A 20,768-nucleotide genomic window follows, 5' to 3' on the forward strand; every position below is an offset into this window, starting at 1 on the left:
AGATAAAACAACCCATTTGGTACAATAATCCACAATAGCCAAATGTTATTCATTCTGATTTGGACTCTTGGGCAAGAGATCCATGTGGTAAGCCCTAGCATGTACCCAGGCTCAAGCCAGACAATATTGATATACAAGGCTTGTATTGCTGGCAGGTCTCATATTCTTTGCAGTAGGATCACGTGTTTCTAGATGGAGGCCAGTTTAAAAGACATAGTAGTTTTAAATTGTTCCAGATGTCCACTCATTGGATTAGCATGGGCAAAAAGTAAAAAAGCTTTTTTGTACTTTGCTGACACTAAAACTAGCAATGTTTGACCCAGCTGTTTATTAGGGATTACCCATAGATAGTGGATTCCGTCTGAATGTGGATCTGTTTTTTTTTGCCTTTTTTTCCAAGGACTGAAGAAAAGCATCAGACACTTGTGCCAGGGCAGTTTTTTCTCAGTCAGGTCACCAGGAGGTTGTGGAAGGGTAAAATGGGTGAGGAGGACCCCACTAGAAAGTGTGTCAGGAATGGTGTTACATTTGCCTTTCCTGTATTGGGCATTGAAATGAAAGCTTTGGAGGCAAATAGCCTACAATGAAAACACAATGAAAATAGGTGCAGCCCAAGGGGTGGTAGAAAGCCTAATGATCCCATTTTATAACATATCAATGGCCTCCTTGATGACGTGTTGCTTCTCAACAGAGGGTCTGTATGGCCTTTGGCGTACTAGGAACTCAACAGTTGTGACACAATGTATGCCAAAGCTTATTGGTACATACTGATGGCCAACACTTTAGAAGTTCATCCAAGTCCCCCCCCCCAATAAGTAGTATCTGCCTTGCCTACTAGGAATTCTATCTGCTTGTGTGTTTGTCTGACCAAGTCCTGCACAACATAAAGTACTTGTTACAAGCCAAACTGAAAAAGGTTCTTGTGACCATGCTCTGTATAATTTCTTGTCACAAAAAGGATCTGCTAGGCAACTATGTCATTTTTTTTTCTCTTTAGAGCAGAGAAAGAGGATAACCAGACAGAGCAAGCCATTTGCGGCAGCTAGTGAGCTTTTAAAAAGCAAACAGCCCGGGTGTCGCAGGGCAAGGAGCAGGACGCACAGACTCCCTCGACGGTGACACATTTATTAAAATGCCCCGCAGCCAATATAAACACCGAACGCGAATAGTATTGCTTATGATAGAAACATGAACAAAGGCAACGACCGACAACCACACAGTTTAAATACACAAAGACATTACGCGATAAACCACGTACAGGTCTGTGCAAACGTGGGCGTGGCTACACGCAAGACAACGAACTTCCAGTCATGCGGTGGACCGTACTACCTGATCAGCAGGAAGCGGAGCGTACCGTGACATTCTCCCTATACCTTTAAAGCAAATAAAGTTAGTGTTGGAGTATAGTAGCTAGAATAATGAAGCGATTGGGCCTAGTATAACAAACTATTTTTCCGATTTGTGTCAACATGTCAAAAGCAATGCTTCTATGTGTATTTTTAATGCTTACATAGGTAATACTGGCGTGTCTATGTCAGGGACAGGGACAAAGTGACACGTTTAAAGCAATGTTTAAAAAGAGGGTTGGGTCAAACGGAGCTTAGCTTTGCGCAATATGACACCAGTACAGCTGATTCAGCTTTTCACATGAGCATATCCATTATATCCATGTGGGTTATAATGGAAAAACCCCTATACAGTCCTGAGACCTTGTACAGCACAACTTGTTATACTGAAGCTGTCAAGTGAATGGGTGGAAAGAAAGAAGGTTGAGATCATTTTGTTTTTGTCTGTGTACACTGAATCCTAAACTCTTCAGTCTTATCTGTTCAATCTTTCAGTCTGTTTTCTCCCATTGTTCTCTTTTAGCTTTTCCCAGTAGATGGTATCATATACTGTGTTGTCATTATACCTGATACTTATGTACGTGTATTTAAAATTTACAGAAGACAATATGTATTCTATTTAAACTGATTAGAATATTTAAAAAAAATCATCTATCTGTCACTGCAAATATTTTTAGGAAGTCCTTACCTAACATAAACTGAGCAGGTAAGAAAAGGTAAAGTGGACTAGGGGTGTGGATTTAAATATATATGTAAAAGTATTTATGTATGTAAATGTATTTATATTTATATTGTATCCCTGATACAAACTGGTATGACCATACCACAAAATTCAGCTTTATATGATTTTGCTAGTCAACTCTTGATTTTTTTTCTGTCCAAATGGCACTAAGACAATATTATGCCAGTACACCTAGAAGTCTTTGAGGATTAAGAAATGTCTGTTATTCTGCTGTGGGCTACTTTTATCAAAATGAAGGGTGTACTTATTTATTTATTAATTTTTACCACAACATGTATTTAGTTAGGTACTGTTTAAAAACAAAATCTGTAGTGTTATGCCGGAGGCAGGGAGGGAGTAAGACACTCCCTGTTGGGTGTAGCAATGGTGTTTCTTTATTCTCCATAACAGAAACAATGTAGCTCAGCACTGAGGGTGCAAAAGCAAATTTAAAAAAAGCAGAAGTATTAGTGTTGGCAGTAATCTCTCAGAGTAGACTCGGGAGCCGCAGGCTCGGATGAGACAGGAATGCTAGTCATGGACCATTGCACAACGCTGGAGGCAGGCGCCTCTGGGCTTTAAATAGGGAGAAACGCAAACAAGTTACAGGTGGTGATCAATAAACTGGGAATTGTGTTTGAGGTGGGTATGTGTGAGAATCAGTGGTCATGTCCTTCTGGATGAGTGCCTGGCACACCGTGAAGTGGTACATTTAATTTAGAGCATATCCAGTCCGAATGACATTCTGATGTCACTACTGTATATCCCGGCGAGCTGGATTAGTGAGTTGATGTGTCATTCAACTCTGACATAGTCACCCATTTAGAGGAGTCATTTTGTCATCCACTCATGCTATTGGTCTAAAGTCAGCCTATAGGGTTGTCTTCCACAGCCCCATTGAGTTCTTGATGAAGGCCCTTAGGGTCCTGATGATGTTATATAGCCTCAATAATTCCAGGATCCATGTGTGGGGCATTAAATCCTAGACTTTCTTGTAGTCAATCTAGGCACTGAACAGGCTGGTCTGTCTGGTCCTACAGTCTCAAGTGTTGTATCCACCAGTAGCTGGTGCTTAATTCCTCTGGTGTAGTTGACAATGCCTTTCTGAGCCCCACTCATATATTGAGCCGTGTGCCATCTCATTTGTGCTGCCAGGTGTTCATGAAGCACAGTTACACCACTGACTTCATACGTGAGGTCGGTGGTTCAAATCCTGACCAGGGTGTCTCCAGTGTGGTCTATTAGGCAAGGTCCTTAATGCTAACATCATACCAACTCGGACGTCGCCTAGGCCAATGATGTCTGCATCAGATGTTGGGGAAATCTGATGAAAAGTGGGCTACTGGATCAAATACAAGACACTCATGGAGGAGAATAGAGGACTTACGGAATGCTACTACTACAGAAAGAGAGATTTAAATAAATATATAAAATTTCGTTTTTAACCAAGACAAAAGAAGTTTAATAAGAAGTAGTCAAAATAAAAGCATGCAATTAACAGTAGTGTTAATAACAAATAAAGAGAATAAAAATAAATAAGGATTTTAAAACAACTTTAAAGTATTTATAAAAGAATAAAAAGTAACTTCTCAATATACTGTGGTATAAAGAGCATATAAGGCAAGGATAGTAGAGAACTGGTTGACAGTGGAACTCAACCTTATGTATATAACCATGTTGACCCATTTATATGTATGTAAATATAAATATGCAATGTATATTTGTATATTTGTTCTAAAGTAACAAATTGCATAATATGACAAGGGTGCTCTTCCAATTTACTAAAAATAAACACCCAACTACAAAAGAGGTATCTGGTATTGAATTTACTTTTGGACAAGGATTGTCATTTTGGCAGGATGTAAGTGGAACCTAAAATATCTGGCAAATATATGAGCAGTAACAAACCCAGAAGCACTGTGTACACTTGTCATTCTTTACTTGCCGGTTCAAGTGCCAAAGCCCCAACAAGCATACATTAGCTTCCCCACTTGAATACAGCTGAATGCATTTGGGAAACACTACTCTCAGCAGAGAGGGCAGAGTATGCATCCCCTTCACATTTATTGCCCAGCATGCTGCATAAGCTCACACGGGCGTACACACCCCTGAGTGTGTGCTCAGGGTAGGTCCTTTAGGCAGGCTGCCAGAGTGCAGTTCTCCCTCATGCTTATGTGGCAGACTTGTGTGTGGGTGGAGAGTGTGAGTTCCTTGACTGGCTACAGCTCATATTACTGAATCCTGTACACAGAGAGGGATTGTCTAGACTCCTTCCTCCCCCACCAAGAGATCTGCCAACAGAAGGCATCCTGTGTGTTCTAACTGGACTTCTCCAGGCTATTGGCCAGGCTGGACTACTTTTTCCTTCACTCCCTGGGCATCCCAGAACATCAGCTCCAGCACATAACCATTCTTATAATGACGTGAAGTCAGACCAGCCACATGTATGGATTCTTTGCATTGGAAGTTTTGACGTTCCGCTGGAAGAAGTGGCGTCTTCACTCTTATGGTGGTGTTGTGTCACAGTGACAGCGGGCTGGGGGATCCACAGCATATCCCTCCCCCACCCCCCCACCCTCCCAAGCAAGCCTTTCAGTGGGTGTGACTGCCAGCTGCTCCACAGAGCACTGCCAATTTGATAGAAATCTGGGTTCAGTCTACAGGAGTCTGCTCACCTAACATGAATAAGTCTGGCACATCAACTGGGCTCCAGAAGGACTAAAGGAGGTGTGAATCAACGTGTGTAGAAGATATTGGACCTCTGAAGATTCGGCCATGGTGCCTCTTGGATGATTATGGTGATGATGATGCCAGTTACCATAGTGAGTGATGACCGGTCATTCTTGTTTTGTTTTTTTTACTTTCAAGAAATGCTGCCAATCTCATTAGATTTTTATGTTATTCTCTCTCTCAGATGAAAGATACTACAAACTCTGTTTGGCCAGGTTTCAATTCATCATTGCCCTTTCTCCCATATATATATATATATATATATATATATATATATATATATATATATATATATATATATATATATATATATATATATATATATATATATATATATATATATATATGACTGGTGCACACCTACTCGTTATACTGCACCTACTTGTTATACTCGTTATATACATTTTACTTTGGGATAATATGTCTTATAATGGGAAAGCACTTGGCATAATATTTAAACAGCAATCAGGACACAAAGCCTCAGGATATTTAATCCCACCCACATGCTGGTTTCAGTTGAAATAAAAATAGTTTTTTTCAGATATGTTTGAATGTTTCCCTTGTGTGTCATCTGTCTGTACCCGTTGTGTTCTGTGGATGACAGTCCGTTTATCTAGTTACTCAGGTTAATGATACTCAGGAGCAATGCTGGATTGGAAAAATGTAAATGTCTCAGTTATGAGAATTCCATATTTGTTCCTGTAGAAGGAGAAGCCTGTATATCTTCATGGAATCTTGCTAAATATACTTTGAACTAGAAGGAAATTGGACCTTCCTAAGAACACTAGACCCTCAGTCATGCTGAATAGTTGGGTGCAGGTAGGTTTTCATGCTTTTTTTCAAAACCGAAAAAGGAGTAAACAACAGCTAATCAGATCATTTTTCTCTCACAGATCTATTACATTTTGGCATTCTGGGTTATTTGTGTATGTGTCTTTGTATGTGCTGTTACTTGCTGTAATTGGTTTACAACCGATGACTACCACAAGCATTGGCAATGTGCAGATAATGTTACACAGGGCTGAGTGCGATTACTTATATTAACTAATTTCTAATCCTTACTCAGTGGTTTGACGCTCTGATTCCAGTGTTATTTTGTGGTGTGTCACATACCTGAAACTTTCCTGAACACTTTCTCCATCCAGGTGAGGAGCTGAATATGTCTGCATTAAAAAAATCAGTGGTTGGATTAAGTGAATTTTGAATGTTTCTGTTATGTGGTTTCCATTCTGTAAATTATGCACGAGTAGCTAGTGATTTACTAAAAGTAAATCCTTTTAGTCATTTGAAGTTTGGTCATAAAAAAATTAAAAAAGGTTTCTAGCATGCTGTTTAGGCTACTTTAGTGTACTCAAGGCAAAAAAAAAAAAAGAGGTTTTTTTAATTTCTCTTAATTCAGCAGAATGTATGGGATTGCTCCTTTCAAGTATGCTGTATTTCTCCACCCCCGCCCTGCCCCGCCCAGCCCCGCCCAGCTCTCTAAACCCCAGTTTAAACCTGGTCCTGCCGAGGGTTCCAGCATGTTGCGGTCCAGTGTGTCCACCCACCAGAAGTATGGGTCTCTTGGGTTGCTGGTGCTGCAGACCACCACTTTGGTTTTGACCATGCGATACTCACGCACGCAGCAGGCCGAGGGCCCTCGCTACCTGGCTTCATCAGCTGTGGTCTGTACTGAGCTGCTGAAGATCGCTGCCTGCACCTTACTCATTTTCAGGGACAACAGTAAGTCTCTGTCCTCTGCAAGTCTCTCTAGGTAGCTCAGGTTGTCTTTTGAGAACTATTGTTTAGTCTATTCTGTGCTACCTCATACGAAGTTCTGTGCTACCTTGTACGTCTTCCCATTTTAACCAGTACTGTAGGGCAAAATACATTTGGTTGCCCTGTTTGTTTGTTTGTTTGTTTATTTATTTATTTATTTATTTATTTATTTATTTATTGATTGATTGATAAGGTCTCTTTGCCTTCTCCCTAAAACATGGGAAAACAATTCAGCGTAGCTCTTCAGACTTGAGATGATTCCAGCACTTTCACCTTCAGGGTTCAGTGTGCATGCGATGAATCAGACTCTCTGGGATGAAATTGTGAGCAAGCCCCTGGAGACCCTGAAGCTGACCATCCCTTCAGGCATCTACACCCTGCAGAACAATCTTCTCTACGTGGCTCTCTCCCACCTGGATGCTGCCACCTACCAGGTGAAGGAAGCAGAATTGCGCTTAGGAATTGCCCTGCACTGGCTGTGAAGCTGTAAAAGGGTAGTCAGGAGCGTCAGGCCAGTTCCAGCACCATAGCAACATGATCTGGCTACCATTGGTGGACATATATAGTAGATGTTGGCTGCTGTTGCGTATGTGTTTGAACCCTGTTCTCATCTGTTGGGTTTCTAGGTCACATATCAGCTGAAGATCCTCACCACAGCTCTCTTTTCTGTGTCTCTGCTTGGCAAGAGACTTGGAAACTACCAGTGGCTATCCTTACTCATTCTAATGACAGGTGTAGTGCTTGTACAGGTAATGACTTGCTAATGATACAATAGCGATATTTTGGTGTTATTTTTGCCCAGCTGCTGCAATAGGAGACAACACAATAGCTTTCAAACTCCTTCTTTTCTCTGTCTCCTCTGTGTGTGCATATGTGTCTGCCCTCACCAACAGTGGCCTTCGGACTTAACTTTGGTCCCGGAGCTGGAGAATCTCTCTGCAGGAACTCAGTTCATGGGGTTACTCGCTGTGTTAGTGGCCTGTTTCTCCAGTGGTTTTGCAGGTGTTTACTTTGAGAAGATCCTCAAAGAGTCCAAACAATGCGTATGGATCCGTAACATTCAGTTAGGTCAGCAAGGTGTATTACTCTTCTTCTGCTTGTTTGCCTGGTTTTTGTTGCTGCTAACGAAGGATAACCAGGCTAGAACTAATATTCACTCATGGTGGGGTATTTGCCTTTATCTATATATGATCAACAAAACAAAAAACACCATTAGTAATGTGCGCAAAAGTGAGCAAAAATGTGTTAGAAATACCTTTACATTTACCTTGGATAACATTTAGCCAAGTCTTCTCTCTCTCCATCTTTGGCTCTGGCTCCACCTACAGGTTTGTTCGGCTTGGCTTTCGGACTAACGGGAGTGTTTGCGTATGATGGAGACAGGGTGTTGACAGGTGGATTTCTCCAGGGCTATAACAGCATCACCTGGATAGTTGTACTTCTGCAGGTGGATCGCCCTTCCTTTTTCATTTCACCTTCTGTGTTCAGAATCTTATAAAGCAAAATAGACCAAGTAAATAAATGACAAAGTTGCACATAGAGCCAATGTCTTTACCTAATGTGTGTTTAAACTAGATGTTTGTATTTTTTCCCCCTTTGGATTTCAGGCATTGGGTGGGTTGGTCATTGCAGCTGTCATCAAGTATGCAGACAACATCCTGAAAGGCTTTGCCACATCCATCTCTATCATTTTATCTAGTTTGATCTCATACTTCTGGTTAGAGGACTTTGATCCTACCAGGTATTTGGTATTTTGAGCCCTATTTTGTTAATCTGCACCAAAATTACCAAAACCTTTCCTAAAATATTTTCCCAAATCTTTCGTAGGCTGTTCTTCCTGGGATCAGTGCTGGTGATTACAGCTACCTTTCTGTATGGGTTTGACCAGAAGCCTGTTGTCAGCTCTAATGTAGCTTAGGGAATGGAGGGCCACATGGATGTATTACATCAAGGGACTACAAGATGCCTCTCTGAGGGGACGGGAAAATCTAGGACGGCACAGGAAGGAGGGCAGGAGAATACAAGGATGTATGTGGGCTGAGACAGTGGGAAAGGACATTAAGGAGGACCTCATCAGGCTCAGACAGCAACGTGTTGGTGAAGTCTGTTTGATTTTATGACCTGAATGATCGTTCTCCTTCATAGGAACTTCAAGGAAAACACTTCAGATGTTTTTTGTGTGTGTGTGTGTGTGTGTGTGTGTGTGTGTGTGTGTGTGTGACGTGTCTTGCTAGTATCTTATATGAACATCTAGATTACATTAAATGATCAAGGAAGGCTCTTGAAGGAAGAATCAAGGAATGCTATCAGTGTTATCTGTAGCTTTATCATATGCCTAAATAAGGTCAAAAATGGAATTTCTTTCAAGGACATTAGAAGTGCCTCAGTAAGCAGATATGTCACAATAAACCACTCATCCAATGACAAAGTAGACCCTCTAGTGGCAGTTGTAGGAACTGCTAAAGTTGGCACTTCAGAAATCAAACTTCTCAGAGATGCTCAGTGTTTTTTTTATTAGAAGCTCAAGCGGGAAAGGCGGTTTGAGCTCATTGCTCTTAGCTTGGGCATTCAACGGAAATATATGTCACATCACAGTTTGTTTTATGCAAAACCCATTTGCATGCAGGAAAAGAAATCTGTGAAAGTTCTCTTCAGTTACCTAAGTTCCATGCTCACAGGCCAAGACTGCCCTCCACAGTTATCTAGTACTCTGTCATTGCATAGACTTGTTTTGTAATGGGAAACTATATAAATATGAACAAGCTATTTTTAAAGGAATCAATAGTTATGGAATTAGAGTTGATCTTTGTAAATCTTACCTCATAATATTCTTTATCAAAAATTGAACTTTTAAACATTTTCTAAATTAAACATTTTTTCGTCATATGTTGAAATGTCATCATTCAAGCTCAAAATGCTGGAATAAATGCTTTTCAGGTATATATCCAAACCACACACACTGCTGGTGTTCTGGGCCCTGGTTCTTCAGAAAATGCTTAGTACAATACTGCATATGCTTAACATACAGACGATCATCTCAACAGCCTGAAAGGATGAGACTCTTAGCTTAGAATGCTCTGGATTCACACTGGCTGCAGCTGAGAAATGTTTGCTAGAGGGTAGCTGAGAGGAGTGATTAATTATATTAGACTCCTTAATGGCTTCATCAGTATCTTCTTCTGTACCTTTACTTGAGGTAAGCGAAAAAGATATTTTTCCTGTTTGAGGTAGGGGAGAGAGAATAATGTTTGTCTCAGACACAACTTTAATTACTCTTCGTGTCACCTTGAACTTTTGCGAACACTTTGATTCCTTATTAAATGTTAAGCTTTTAGCCTAGATAAATCAAAATGTCATGCAGCTAACTAACCACACCCTTTTTCTTCCCCAACCTGTCTTGCTAGATTTCCTATATTTATGACATTGAATTTGCATCAAGATTTCAGTCTTTATAAACAATTTCAGAATTAGCCAAACTGTGCCAGGCTGGGATCAAGAAGACGTTAGTGATGGAATATTTTTTAGAAATGTAATGAGAACCTATGGAGTCTTGATAGGAGAGGAAAGGGTGAGACAGCTTGACAGGCCATGTGGCCGACCAGCACAGATGGAGTGCGTACGGCATGTGACTAATCTTGAACATGCCTATGGTGTGGTGACCACCGAGCGCATGGACTCGTTTGGACTCACGGGCAAGGATAAACAAACTCCTACCAGTGCTCATATGTCAACATGTGTGCGAGTGGATGAAGCCAGCAGACCAGACGCATGGCGTCATAATATTCAGGCCTTGCTAACTGCTCAAGCTCTTCCTGTATCATTTTGCTTGTCTTCAGCGAACAGCTTCCAACATGTGAGCTAACATCTAGCAGCTAAAGCCTCGTGCATGGTCTTGGTCAAATCATGTGGGAGCTTCGAAGGGTTTGTGCTGCTCCTGAAATTTCTAAACAGCGAATTTCCAGGTTGATATAATGACCATGGGCTGGTACCACTTAGTCCATTTCATGTCATATGACACCAAATGCACAGTGTCTCTCAAGCAGTATGTGGCTTTTTTTTAGTGAAATCCAGTTACGATCTAGCACAAGGCAGTTCTGATCAAGCACCGGATAAAGGCAGTCATGTGGTTTGGATAAGTCCAGATCTAAGAGAATTCCTCGCCCAAAGCAGTCCAGCTTGGAGGACCCACCCAAAAAACATCTTGACAGCCAGAAAGAGCAGACCCATACCTCCATGGTAACATTTCTCATGGTCCAATGGTGCTGTGTACAGCAAGAATTTTCACCACCTTTCAGTGTTTTACTTTGGAGGCACTGTGGACCACGCCTACTTGGAGGGGATGACCACTAGGGGTGCTCCCCGCCGTGGCCTCCACATCAGCACCTGGGCATCGTTGGCGTTGGGCCTTCCCAGAGCATTGGGAGGGATGGGCTCGTTGTTGGCAAGGATGTGGGGCTGCTCTTGATGCGGTCGGCCCACCAGGGAGGCACGAGAACCCAGTGGCATGGAGGGGTCCACGGCGATATCCACGTGCATACGCCAGCGCACCGTCTGCAGCACGATTCGCTCCTTGGTGGCACTGTTGAGTGCCACCAGCCATGTGATGAAGCTCTGGTCACGTGTGATGTGTGTGAGCATGGGTGCATTGCTGTTGCTCACCGGCACAGCCCACGTCACACTCGGGTAAAAGTTGTCATTCATGCTCACTGTCAACCGTGACGGCTTGGATGTGGGGCCGGAGATGGTCACCGTCTCCGTGGTGTTGCCGTACCAAGGGTAGCTGACGCCGTCTGAGTCGCTGATGGCCTTCGCACGGCCCTCGCGGAGCTCTGGCAGTTCCCAGCTGGACCTGCAGCAGGGTGGGGGTTGGTGGGGGTAGGACAAGCCAAAAGATTAACCCAACTTTTCAGTTGAAGAGTTGCAGCGATGTATCATGGGAGTGAAATAGTTCTGTGGTTAAGGTACTCGACTTGTAATCAGAAGGTTGCTGGTTCAAGTCTCTGCTAAGTTGCCACAGTTGGGCCCTCAATTGCTCAAGCTGTACTCAGTCATAACTGTAAGTCACTTTGGATAAAAGTGTTAGCTAAATGTAAAATATCAATGTTTCATTCAAACACTTGTAAAAGACTGGATGTGGAGTTGGTCTATTAAACAAATGGATGTGATTTTTATTTTTTCACTTATCTTAAATCTTTCACAGAGTTGTTAACTACCACCATGTCCTAAATTTGCAGGGAGTAGCTAGGTAGTACTGAAGGATAGAGAGTTAAAAAAAGAACATTCATTTGCAGATACAGGACAGGATTTTTTTTTTCTTCAAACATTTTAAACTTCTGCCCCTCGTCATTTTACGCTGCTGAAGTATGAAATGTCAGGTAGTTAGAATGCCTTACTTACAGAAAGACTGCTTAACGATTCAAGTATTTGGGTCAACATTCACTACTTACATGCCAATATCGCCGTACGTATTGTAGAATTCCATCTGGGTGCAAGCTTGAATCCATCCCACGGTCCACGTCTCATTTCTCGGAACCGGCGGCATGACGATTCCGGCCGACGCTCTGAAATACGGCGTCTTGTAACGCAACACGATCGGCGAGTTCTCCTCAATCACTGTTGGACACTGGTCAATGGAGGCCGACACCTCATATACCACGATGTTTTCCCGTCTGATGCGCGGTTTACAGGCGATACTTTGAATGCAACCCATTGCCCTGGTTAAAAGGAGTGTCAGTATGACCAGCGACGGAAGAATTTGAGTATATCTAACGTTCATTGGACCCTTGTATAATCAATTATTGTCGAAACGCAGACCCCTGTTTCTGTTCCCCACTCACAGTGCGGTCGATAAAATCACCGGAGTGCAAAATAAACACCATAGTTCATGTAGAAATATATATCGTGATATATGGTCAAATATTTGTGGCCTGGACTAAGACATATTTGAGGAAAAAATCGGAACTGCAGTGGCGATGAGGCGATTTTTCGAAATGGGGGTAAAGGTGTACCGACACCTCTCTTCGCCCTTCCCTGATGAGCCGGAGTGCCGCACTGCCCTTGGTGTTCGTCCCTAGCAGATGTGATACGGCCTCCCCCAGTTCGGACACCCGGTGGCAGCCCGTATTGTCTTCTGTTCCAATTCCCACGTCCGACTGTAGGTCTGAGCCCTTTGATCCTTGTTTTTTTGCTGGGCGCTGTCATGTCAGTGGTGAAGAGGCAGACGGAGCGGCAGGGAGGGTGTTCGGGTAGCTTTCCTCGAAGTGAGCGACATACCCAGTATTTTGTTGATGCAGCTCCTTTTGGAAATATGCGCTTGGTAGTACAGGCAAGACATTAGCTCACGCAGTTATACTTTCCTTCTTAATATATAGAAGGCAGGTTGCAAAGCAGAGAACAAATTAAAAAGACATCCTTCTTCGTGAATCAAAGGTATATATTTTTGTTTTTCCTTTGTGTGTTTCCATCCTCTATATCCATAGCGAAGAGATGCTGCACAAGTGAAAGGTGAGACAAACACGCACAGCGTGTTGGTGAACTGAAATCTACTGAATCTTCCAGACGCATTTTAAAGAATGCAATAATTCCTAAAGACAGACTGATTAATCTGGCGAAACAAAACCAATATTATATCTCGATTATTCGTGGGTTTTGGAAAAGCTACCGTTTTCCCGAGAATGGTCGCTGTTCAGTGCTGATTCTAGGGACGCAAGAGGGGAGGGGCTAAGTGCGTGTGCGTGTCTTACGCCACATGAACACTCCCTCTGCTCGCTCATTAGTTGTGACGTGTAGAAGAAATGGAATGCACTTCCTTGACACGCATCTATCGGTCATTCAACAATCTGTAGCCGACTGACTGGGCTCGGTCGTTATTCGTTCACGGAAGTAGTCTTTCTGTCTTTTTGATTTATGATTGTTGGGCTACTTCGGAGCTTGTCTGCGAAAGTTCCAAGCGCTGTGCCTAGGATTGCTCTCACTATGAAGCCGCAAGTTATTTTCGTTCTGGGCGGGCCTGGCGCAGGAAAAGGAACCCAATGCACTAAAATTGTGGAGGTAAAAAAGATGGAGATCAGACATTTGCTGTGAATATAAGTAAGGGATGGTACCAAAATAAAACGGATCTAGACAGCATTGTCCTAAGACAGCTAGCTACGCATCATACCCTGTCTTACTTTTCTGTGCAGAAGCCCTGCCGCTATACTCTTATTCTATCTGACGCACTTCCGCGTGTCCTCTAAAGCATAATTTTAATTTCTTAATGAGAGGAGCCTTTAGGTGTTCTTCTTATTCAACAGGAGCGTTAATTAATGTTCTCTCCTACCAATCATTTGACTTTCTGTGTATTCGGAGTAGGTTATTGTTCGACCAACTTACTGTTGCTCAAAATTTAATTCCTTTACATGTCTTTGCTGCATATGTCCTCTACCCTCTTTGTCCGTCAAAACCGTCTGTTCTGCTTAGCCTACCTGACGATGTCAGGGTGTCTATTCTACAACAGTGGTATTTATTATTAAAATAATGCCCATGTGAAAATGGTGAGATCGACATCTCACGTACGTTTGACCCGTTAAGTGTGTAAATTTCTCTTGTTACTAGTGAGGCGTCGCAACGCACGAGAGCAGTAGAAGGCTGGGGGGATGCGAGAGGCCCCACCACCTGTTTTTATATTTTTCGGCAGTTTTTTCTTGAATGTACGTTATACAGAAGACTACAGACACACACACACACACACACACACACACGCACACACATTTTATATTGGGTGCAAGTGTCTGGAAGTCTGATGCAATCAGATAAATCCTGAAAGGAAAGTGAAAGTTGCAGCAAAGTAATCTAGTTAATCCCCAAAACCGAATGCTGGTGTTTTAAAGCGTACTCGTACATTCTGGTAATGCCTATTTAAACAGTTTCTCTAAAGTTCCATTTTCACCAGAGCAACTGCCTTTCTCCTTTAGCTTTTTGCATCTTAACTGTATTGTCATGACATAAGATGTTGTATTTCGGTATTCTTGCTCCCAGTGATAAATATTATATAGCAGGCCATAGTGTGAATGGAGTTTAAATCAACTGTGTTTTTTTCCATGCATAGGCCTACTTTATTCACTACTTTTTATTTATACAGTGGGATTTTCCGCTGTCAAGTTAGGCGTGGAAATCAAAACTCATCTAATTGTAACTGGTCATGCACCCAGCTGCAGGAACTACACAGTGTGTTTTGTGTATTTAAAGACGAACAGTGAGCCAATGAATTTCATTCATACTAGTGAAGCCCCACTTAAACTTCACCCCTTTTATCTGTCTCTCTCATAAATATTTTTTAACAGTAGCCTCCCACATGGGGAACAGCACTTAAAATACTTTAGAATTAATTACAAAGTTTAGCTGCAACCAGAGAGCTGCAACACTTTCTAATCTCTGAAATTGTCTTTAATTATGGGGAAGAGGATCCAGAAGTCCTAACTGGTCTTATCAAGGCCTGCCGTGCTTACTCTTCCTCGCCTCTCTGTCTCAGCACTATGGCTACACTCACCTGTCTGCCGGAGACCTACTGAGATACGAGCGCAAGCGCCCAGACTCCGAGTTCGGCCAGCTCATCGACAGCTACATCAAAGAGGGCAGGATCGTTCCTGTGGAGATCACCATCAACTTACTGAGGAAGGTACTTCTGGTTCTGTGTAGCTGTGCACCGTGACAGAGCGCTGACTCTAAGACACCCCCCCCCCCCTGCGGGAGTCCTGATTGTGTGGTTCATCTGGGAGTGTTTGGGACCGAACTGAGTGCAGAGTGAGGGAGTCTGTGGAAGCTCCAATTACATCACTAACTGAGTCTGAAGTCAGAGCAAAGTAAATTTCACTTTGTTCTGCACCATGGACAATTTCCAAGAGTCCTAACTGTAACTCGGTGCCTTTTGTGAAAGAAAGGAGCACTGTAGAGAATGAAGGTCATATCACCAGTTGAAATGATCATCAAGGAATAAGTGCTGGTGCTTGATCTATACTGTGTGAGCACTTTACTAGGTGCACTGTGTAGTTGTGCCTAATTGGCCTCATTACATTTATGAATCAGGGTGTAACCTGTTACTGCATGTACCACTATTGGACTCAATAAGTTGACTGACTGTAGCAGACACCTGTCCTCTGTTTACACATCTCTTTTATGAATGGCGTGATTGTGATCAAAGGGCTTTTAATATGCATTGGTATTGTAAATTCCCTTATAAACAAGCAAGCTCTTGTGAATACTGCATGAACTAATATGTACACTGGCAAGCCAGATGATTGCTCAGATGTATATGCGCCACACATGGATGTTTAGCTGAGGTTTTGATGTGCTTGAAGGGATCTGTCCACTCCTGGTATTTGTTTAGTGTATGGAACTAAAAAGTAGTATGGTTGCTAGGATCTACACAAGAATTGCACAGGAACAATACTTTCTGTGCTCAGTAACTAGTTTGACTGTAATAAGCCAATTCTCAATAAGCCAGTGTGGCAGCAGCTTTTTGATCCAGCCAAGCTAGCAGGCACCTTATAGAACTCATCAGTTGTTTAAAGACTCAGGGTTGATTTAAAGAAATATAAGTAAATGTACTCCTGCTTGGCTGGAATAAAGACCTTCAGCCATGCCATTCTTTGATCGGACAGCTCTATATCAGTGATACTAGTCATGCTCATTGTGTCCAGAATGTGACAGGAACTCACAGCCAAAACTGATTCATGATTTAGTGGTATAGCAGACAATGGGAAAATGGGTTAAAATCCCAAAACAACGCTTAGATGATCAGTGTAAAAATCAGTGTGTTGGCAGAGAACAAATATATGTGTAGAGAAATTTCTGTACAGTTGGTGAGTGTACACAAAGCTTTGCAGGGTAGTCATAAAGAAAGATAAGCACCATACTGCTAACCCTCTTAGTCATCCATTGCCTGTGTTTCATTTCATTTGTAATGTGTGTCAGTGGTCAGGCCAGAAACTGACTCTGTGTGTGTGTGTGTGTGTGTGTGTGTGTGAGATACATATAAATTCACAAAATATTTGGACATATACAGACACACACAGATTGCTTTCTTTTAAAAACAAGTCATTCATGAAAGAAGCCACTGGAAAACCTGGCACAATTGGGCAGAGAACAGGTCAAGTACTATTTAACTTCTGAGTATGTAGAACTGGATAAAAAAAGAACTGCTACCTTATAGATGCAGCCATTGAACATGGAGTGTAATTAATAAAGTGTCCACTCACCAAATGCCCAGTAAATATCAGCAGAAGCAGACTTCTACTACCAAGTACTAACAACAAAGGCCGTTCTCCTGCTATTTGTACCCAGTCTGTAGTGGGAGGTATATTTCACTCAGTTCGAAGAGAATCTATTAAAATATTTAAAAGCAGAAAACCATAATTATTTATCCAGCAGTTATTCATTAAAAGGAGGGTATGGGAATTATACCAGAAATTCTCTGTAAAGTGGCTTAGAGCCAGGGTTCTAAGCCCTGCTAACAGCCAGAGTTTTAGCTGTTCTCTAGTCCCATATGCTCCATATGAAGCTCAAACATGTGGGAAGATGGGAGCTCTTCTGCGGGTCCCTTCTTGTTTCGGTTTACTGCTGCTGGAATCAAATGCACAGTTGTCTTCATGACTATGTTCAAGGTCTTGTTTATGGGCAGTCTCATAGGCCTGGTGGACATAATAAACTGCACTTTGACCCTAGCTACTTACTGGTCAGGACTTGGCTTCCTTTTCTGACTCTGAAAACTGATTCCGGTGGTTGGCAGCCATAAACCAACACTAAATATCTCAAGCTTTTTTTTTTTCTTTTTTTTTTTACGTTAGAGCAAATCAGACTTAAAATCCCTCACCTGAAGAGCTGTTGTTTTTGGGGTTTTCTTCAGTTCCAGATGTTTATTGCGGAGCTGCCGCTGAATATATGCTGTTTGGACCTGTCGGTTGTGCAGTTTTGCTACACCCCTTGAGCTATTATCTTTTGCTATCTCCCCTGCCTTGCCCCATAAAATTTATTACTTAATTGTACCTTTCGATAACTGCTAGCAAATATATAGTACTATATTTTAGCAATATACACATATAGAAACGTGTTCGTGATGCTTATCTCTGAAATAATATAATAGATCTCTGAAATTATAAGATGTTAATTGTCTTATAGGCTGCAATATACATAGAAATAAAGATATAAAAATAATATAAATAAGGAACAGTTGGCAACATTGGTGAATACAGTCAATAATCAGGGGACTGGGAGTCTGCAGTGTTTGTGCGACGTGTCCCTCAGGTTGTGTGTTGGCGCATCGTCACTCTTGTATGCATAATTAGTTCGAATACATGTGCGTTTACATTTTCAGCATTACTCTAATCCAGAGCATAGATATTTATTAGTTTGTTAGTATGTGTGCTTCTTTGGAGCTGAACCCATAACCTGGTGTTAGCACCTTTGCTCTGTCTGCTCTACCGGGTGAGCCAGAGGAGGACCATTGTTGCCAGTGACCCATTTTCTATCATGTCCAGGCAATGGAGAAGACCATGACGGAAAACGAAAACAAGTTTCGGTTCCTCATTGACGGTTTTCCCCGGAACCTGGACAACTTCGAAGGTTGGACGAGGGACATGGATGGCAAAGCTGATGTCAAATTTGTCCTGTTTTTTGACTGCAGTAACGAAGTGAGTTATTTTCCGGTCTTTTCTTTGTATTAAATCCCGAACTTAACAGTGTTTGGCACTTTTTGTTTTTGGCCTGAGCTGAAAGTGTCTCATGTTGCTTGTTGCAGGTTTGCATCGACAGGTGTCTAGAACGTGGAAAAAGCAGCGGCCGGACCGATGACAACAGAGAGAGTTTGAATAAAAGGTTGTCCCTTCATCTCTGCATTCTGCACCCGGAATAGTGCACATGTCGGGCTCTGGTTCGGCACGGCCAGAATTCAGCCCAGTTTGCCGACCTCCCTGCCTGAGCGCATCTGATTGAGCTGCGTCCGTTCGCTCCCCGGGTCCAGCCTTCGTGCCTGGTGGGAAATGGCCAAACTGGGCTGCGCTCCAGCCCCGACCGCAGCCCGGCTGACTGTGTTTGGCATGACCACTGACTTCTGCTCTGTTTCTTGCGCAGGATCGAGACATTCCTGCAGTGCACCCGGCCTATTATCGAACAGTACGAGCGGCAAGGCAAAGTGCGCACCATCGACGCCTCGCACTCCGTGGACGAGGTGAGGCTGTCACGCGGGGCAACATCTGGCTGATGGCACGGGCTCTCAGTTTGAGCCTGGAGCCGCTGGGGGCAAGGTCCTGACGCCTCTTATAGAAAACGCACCCCTTACAGTGATGGGAGAGAGCAGCTGACATGTTGAGCAATGGATATTTTAGGGCATGTTAACTCGTTGTTTATATTTTGATTCAACGCTGTTCAGCCTCTTTTTTTTTTTTTTTCTTTTTCTTTTTCTTTTTTCTCTTAATTTTGATGCTTTTGTTTAAAGTTGTTAGTTGGGTGGGGAGCATCAACAAAAGTCTGGCTTTGGCTGTTCATTTGAGAAGGGATTAAATACAGCATTGCTTAATAATAGATATGACAGAATAGTTTTTAATATTTTTTTTTCTTATTTATCTGATTTTCTCTCTTTGCACAGGTGTTTAACAACGTGAAGAAAATTCTTGACAAAGAGGGTTAGTGGTGGACCTGAACCTGTACTGCCAGCAGCTGGAATCCTCCTGTATTTTTATTGATATCAGCAACATTATTAATTTACTTCAGTGCTTCTTTTTACCTTATCTATGTGCATTTTTGTTTTGGTGTGTGTCTGCGCAGGTGCGTGTGTGTGTGTGTGTGTGTGTGTGTACGCGTGGGTGTCTTCTTGGTAGGGGTGCGCTGATTTGTGAAACGGGGACATTCTGTTGCTCCACATCCATTCTTGCTTAGTTAAAAAAAAAAGCTTGACAATAACATTTTATTTTAGTAAAATACCAGCTGAACTAGAGCATTAGGTTCCTGTTTTAAATGCAGGGTCCTTACAGGAGTGTATGGTAGTAACTGCACAGTTGCTGGCACTTGAAGCCTTAAGTGTGCTCAACCAGGCGCAAGAGCTTGACATGCGTATGGCATTTCTGCAAATTTCGGCCTGTTATCATTATCATTATAAACCATATCAAACAGACACCATATACACCAAATACACACCAAAAGAGGGAGGCCAAAATCCGATTGCAGAAAGCTGCTGTACACAGATGATGTATACACAGTACATGTATGTAAGCAGTACACCTACATGTTGGGTGGCCTGTTGTCGTTCTTAACTTAGGAGCTACTAAAACTAGGCTTTCTAGGTTTAGAATCATTATGGCTTTTGATTCATTTTGACTAAAATGTTTTTCAGCCATGTCTTTCTCCACCCAGATTGTAGTCAGTATCGGTTGTTTATACTACAACTAAGCTTTAACATGTAGCTGTGCTTGCATTGTTAGGGAAGAAATCCAGTGGTCTAATTGCATGTACAGATGTTGCAGTAAAAAGCTGTCACCTACTCTAAAAACAATAAACAATTTTTTTTTTAATCATGTTATAATTTAGTCTAAATTATGTATTATGTATTAATACATTATGTATGTGTTGCAGTTTTCTACATAGCACTTAGTATGCAATAAGAGTTTTATTGCAGGTAATTTATCGTAAGTATTATATGTCCGATTTATTTTCTGAAAAGTCCACATACACAACCTGAGTTCTCTTTTCTCCCTCATTAACAGTCACTGTTGTTGCTGTCTGACTAAATTTGGAATCAAACAAGCAGTGTAACTTGCTGCAACGGGAATTAACCATAAGAAAAACCTAAATTAACCATAAGAAAAACCTCAAAAATGTCAAAGGGTGTTACTGGATTAGCAGTGAGATCTGTTAATAACATTTTAAACGTTTTAATGGCAGTCTTATGTAGACCAAAAGAGGGCAGACTAGGATACAAATGCAAATAGTAAACTGAAATATCTCGTGAATTCTTGCATGTGGGATTCATTTTTTTTTTTTTTTTTTGTACTAGAAGTTTTGGTCCATGTCACTTGTTTGAAAATGTATTACCAAACACTATGTTCCTTTATATCATCTATTACATTGCAACATTTTTATTGTTTATGTTACCAAATTGTATATGAAAAGCTAGGGTTCACAGCCAGAATTCTGTTTGCTCCCTTGATAGTGGTGACTTCCTGTTATTTCGTGTATTCAGCAAC

General features: G+C 41.9%; 3 protein-coding genes across 10 annotated transcripts; 2 read left to right on the forward strand and 1 right to left on the reverse strand.

Moving 5' to 3' along the window:
* The first annotated feature begins 3,735 nt into the window (after nt 1-3,735).
* slc35a3b (solute carrier family 35 member A3b) lies at nt 3,736-9,153 on the forward strand. 7 transcript variants are annotated; one of them, XM_081703698.1, is made up of 11 exons: nt 3,739-4,889; nt 4,982-5,012; nt 5,503-5,616; nt 5,864-5,942; nt 6,263-6,519; nt 6,835-6,989; nt 7,182-7,304; nt 7,449-7,623; nt 7,884-8,002; nt 8,163-8,296; nt 8,383-9,153. In XM_081703698.1, the coding sequence occupies exons 5-11, from the start codon at nt 6,318-6,320 to the stop codon at nt 8,471-8,473; spliced, it is 999 nt and encodes a 332-aa protein (XP_081559824.1). In that variant the 5' UTR covers nt 3,739-4,889; nt 4,982-5,012; nt 5,503-5,616; nt 5,864-5,942; nt 6,263-6,317; the 3' UTR covers nt 8,474-9,153. The 7 variants fall into 7 exon arrangements, with proteins under 7 accessions (XP_081559822.1, XP_081559826.1, XP_035391885.1 ...); XM_081703697.1 differs by lacking the exon at nt 4,982-5,012; XM_081703699.1 differs by lacking the exon at nt 4,982-5,012 and having other exon boundaries at nt 5,886-5,942.
* Nucleotides 9,154-10,871: 1,718 nt separating this feature from the next.
* Nucleotides 10,872-13,259, reverse strand: fam78ba (family with sequence similarity 78 member Ba). The gene is made up of 2 exons (XM_026998250.3): nt 12,003-13,259; nt 10,872-11,404 (listed from the first exon to the last, which is right to left on the reverse strand). Exons 1-2 carry the CDS (start codon nt 12,329-12,331, stop codon nt 10,882-10,884), a joined length of 852 nt encoding a protein of 283 aa, XP_026854051.2. The 5' UTR covers nt 12,332-13,259; the 3' UTR covers nt 10,872-10,881.
* A 72-nt stretch (nt 13,260-13,331) lies between these two features.
* Nucleotides 13,332-20,096, forward strand: cmpk (cytidylate kinase). Of its 2 annotated transcripts, XM_026998376.3 has the most exons (7): nt 13,465-13,605; nt 14,149-14,243; nt 15,065-15,211; nt 18,069-18,221; nt 18,329-18,405; nt 18,661-18,757; nt 19,175-20,096. In XM_026998376.3, the coding sequence occupies exons 2-7, from the start codon at nt 14,190-14,192 to the stop codon at nt 19,214-19,216; spliced, it is 570 nt and encodes a 189-aa protein (XP_026854177.2). In that variant the 5' UTR covers nt 13,465-13,605; nt 14,149-14,189; the 3' UTR covers nt 19,217-20,096. The 2 variants fall into 2 exon arrangements, with proteins under 2 accessions (XP_026854176.2, XP_026854177.2); XM_026998375.3 differs by lacking the exon at nt 14,149-14,243 and having other exon boundaries at nt 13,332-13,605.
* The last annotated feature ends 672 nt before the right edge of the window (nt 20,097-20,768 follow it).

This window comes from Electrophorus electricus, chromosome 20 (assembly GCF_041902795.1).
Source record: "Electrophorus electricus isolate QZ-2024a chromosome 20, ASM4190279v1, whole genome shotgun sequence".
Classification (NCBI taxonomy): Eukaryota; Metazoa; Chordata; class Actinopteri; order Gymnotiformes; family Gymnotidae; genus Electrophorus; species Electrophorus electricus.

Excerpts from the sequence above, each read along its gene's own strand:
- slc35a3b (XM_081703696.1), top strand. The coding sequence starts at position 4,857 with ATGATTATGGTGATGATGATGCCAGTTACCATA. Across the intron at positions 4,890-6,308 it reads TGATGATGCCAGTTACCATA|GGTTCCAGCATGTTGCGGTC; the intron begins GTGAGTGATGAC and ends GGTCCTGCCGAG. Across the intron at positions 7,305-7,448 it reads CAGGTGTAGTGCTTGTACAG|TGGCCTTCGGACTTAACTTT; the intron begins GTAATGACTTGC and ends CCTCACCAACAG.
- fam78ba (XM_026998250.3), bottom strand. The coding sequence starts at position 12,331 with ATGAACGTTAGATATACTCAAATTCTTCCGTCGCTGGTCATACTGACA. Across the intron at positions 11,405-12,002 it reads ACGTACGGCGATATTGGCAT|GTCCAGCTGGGAACTGCCAG; the intron begins GTAAGTAGTGAA and ends ACCCTGCTGCAG.
- cmpk (XM_026998375.3), top strand. The coding sequence starts at position 13,462 with ATGATTGTTGGGCTACTTCGGAGCTTGTCTGCGAAAGTTCCAAGCGCT. Across the intron at positions 13,606-15,064 it reads AATGCACTAAAATTGTGGAG|CACTATGGCTACACTCACCT; the intron begins GTAAAAAAGATG and ends TCTCTGTCTCAG. Across the intron at positions 15,212-18,068 it reads CCATCAACTTACTGAGGAAG|GCAATGGAGAAGACCATGAC; the intron begins GTACTTCTGGTT and ends TATCATGTCCAG.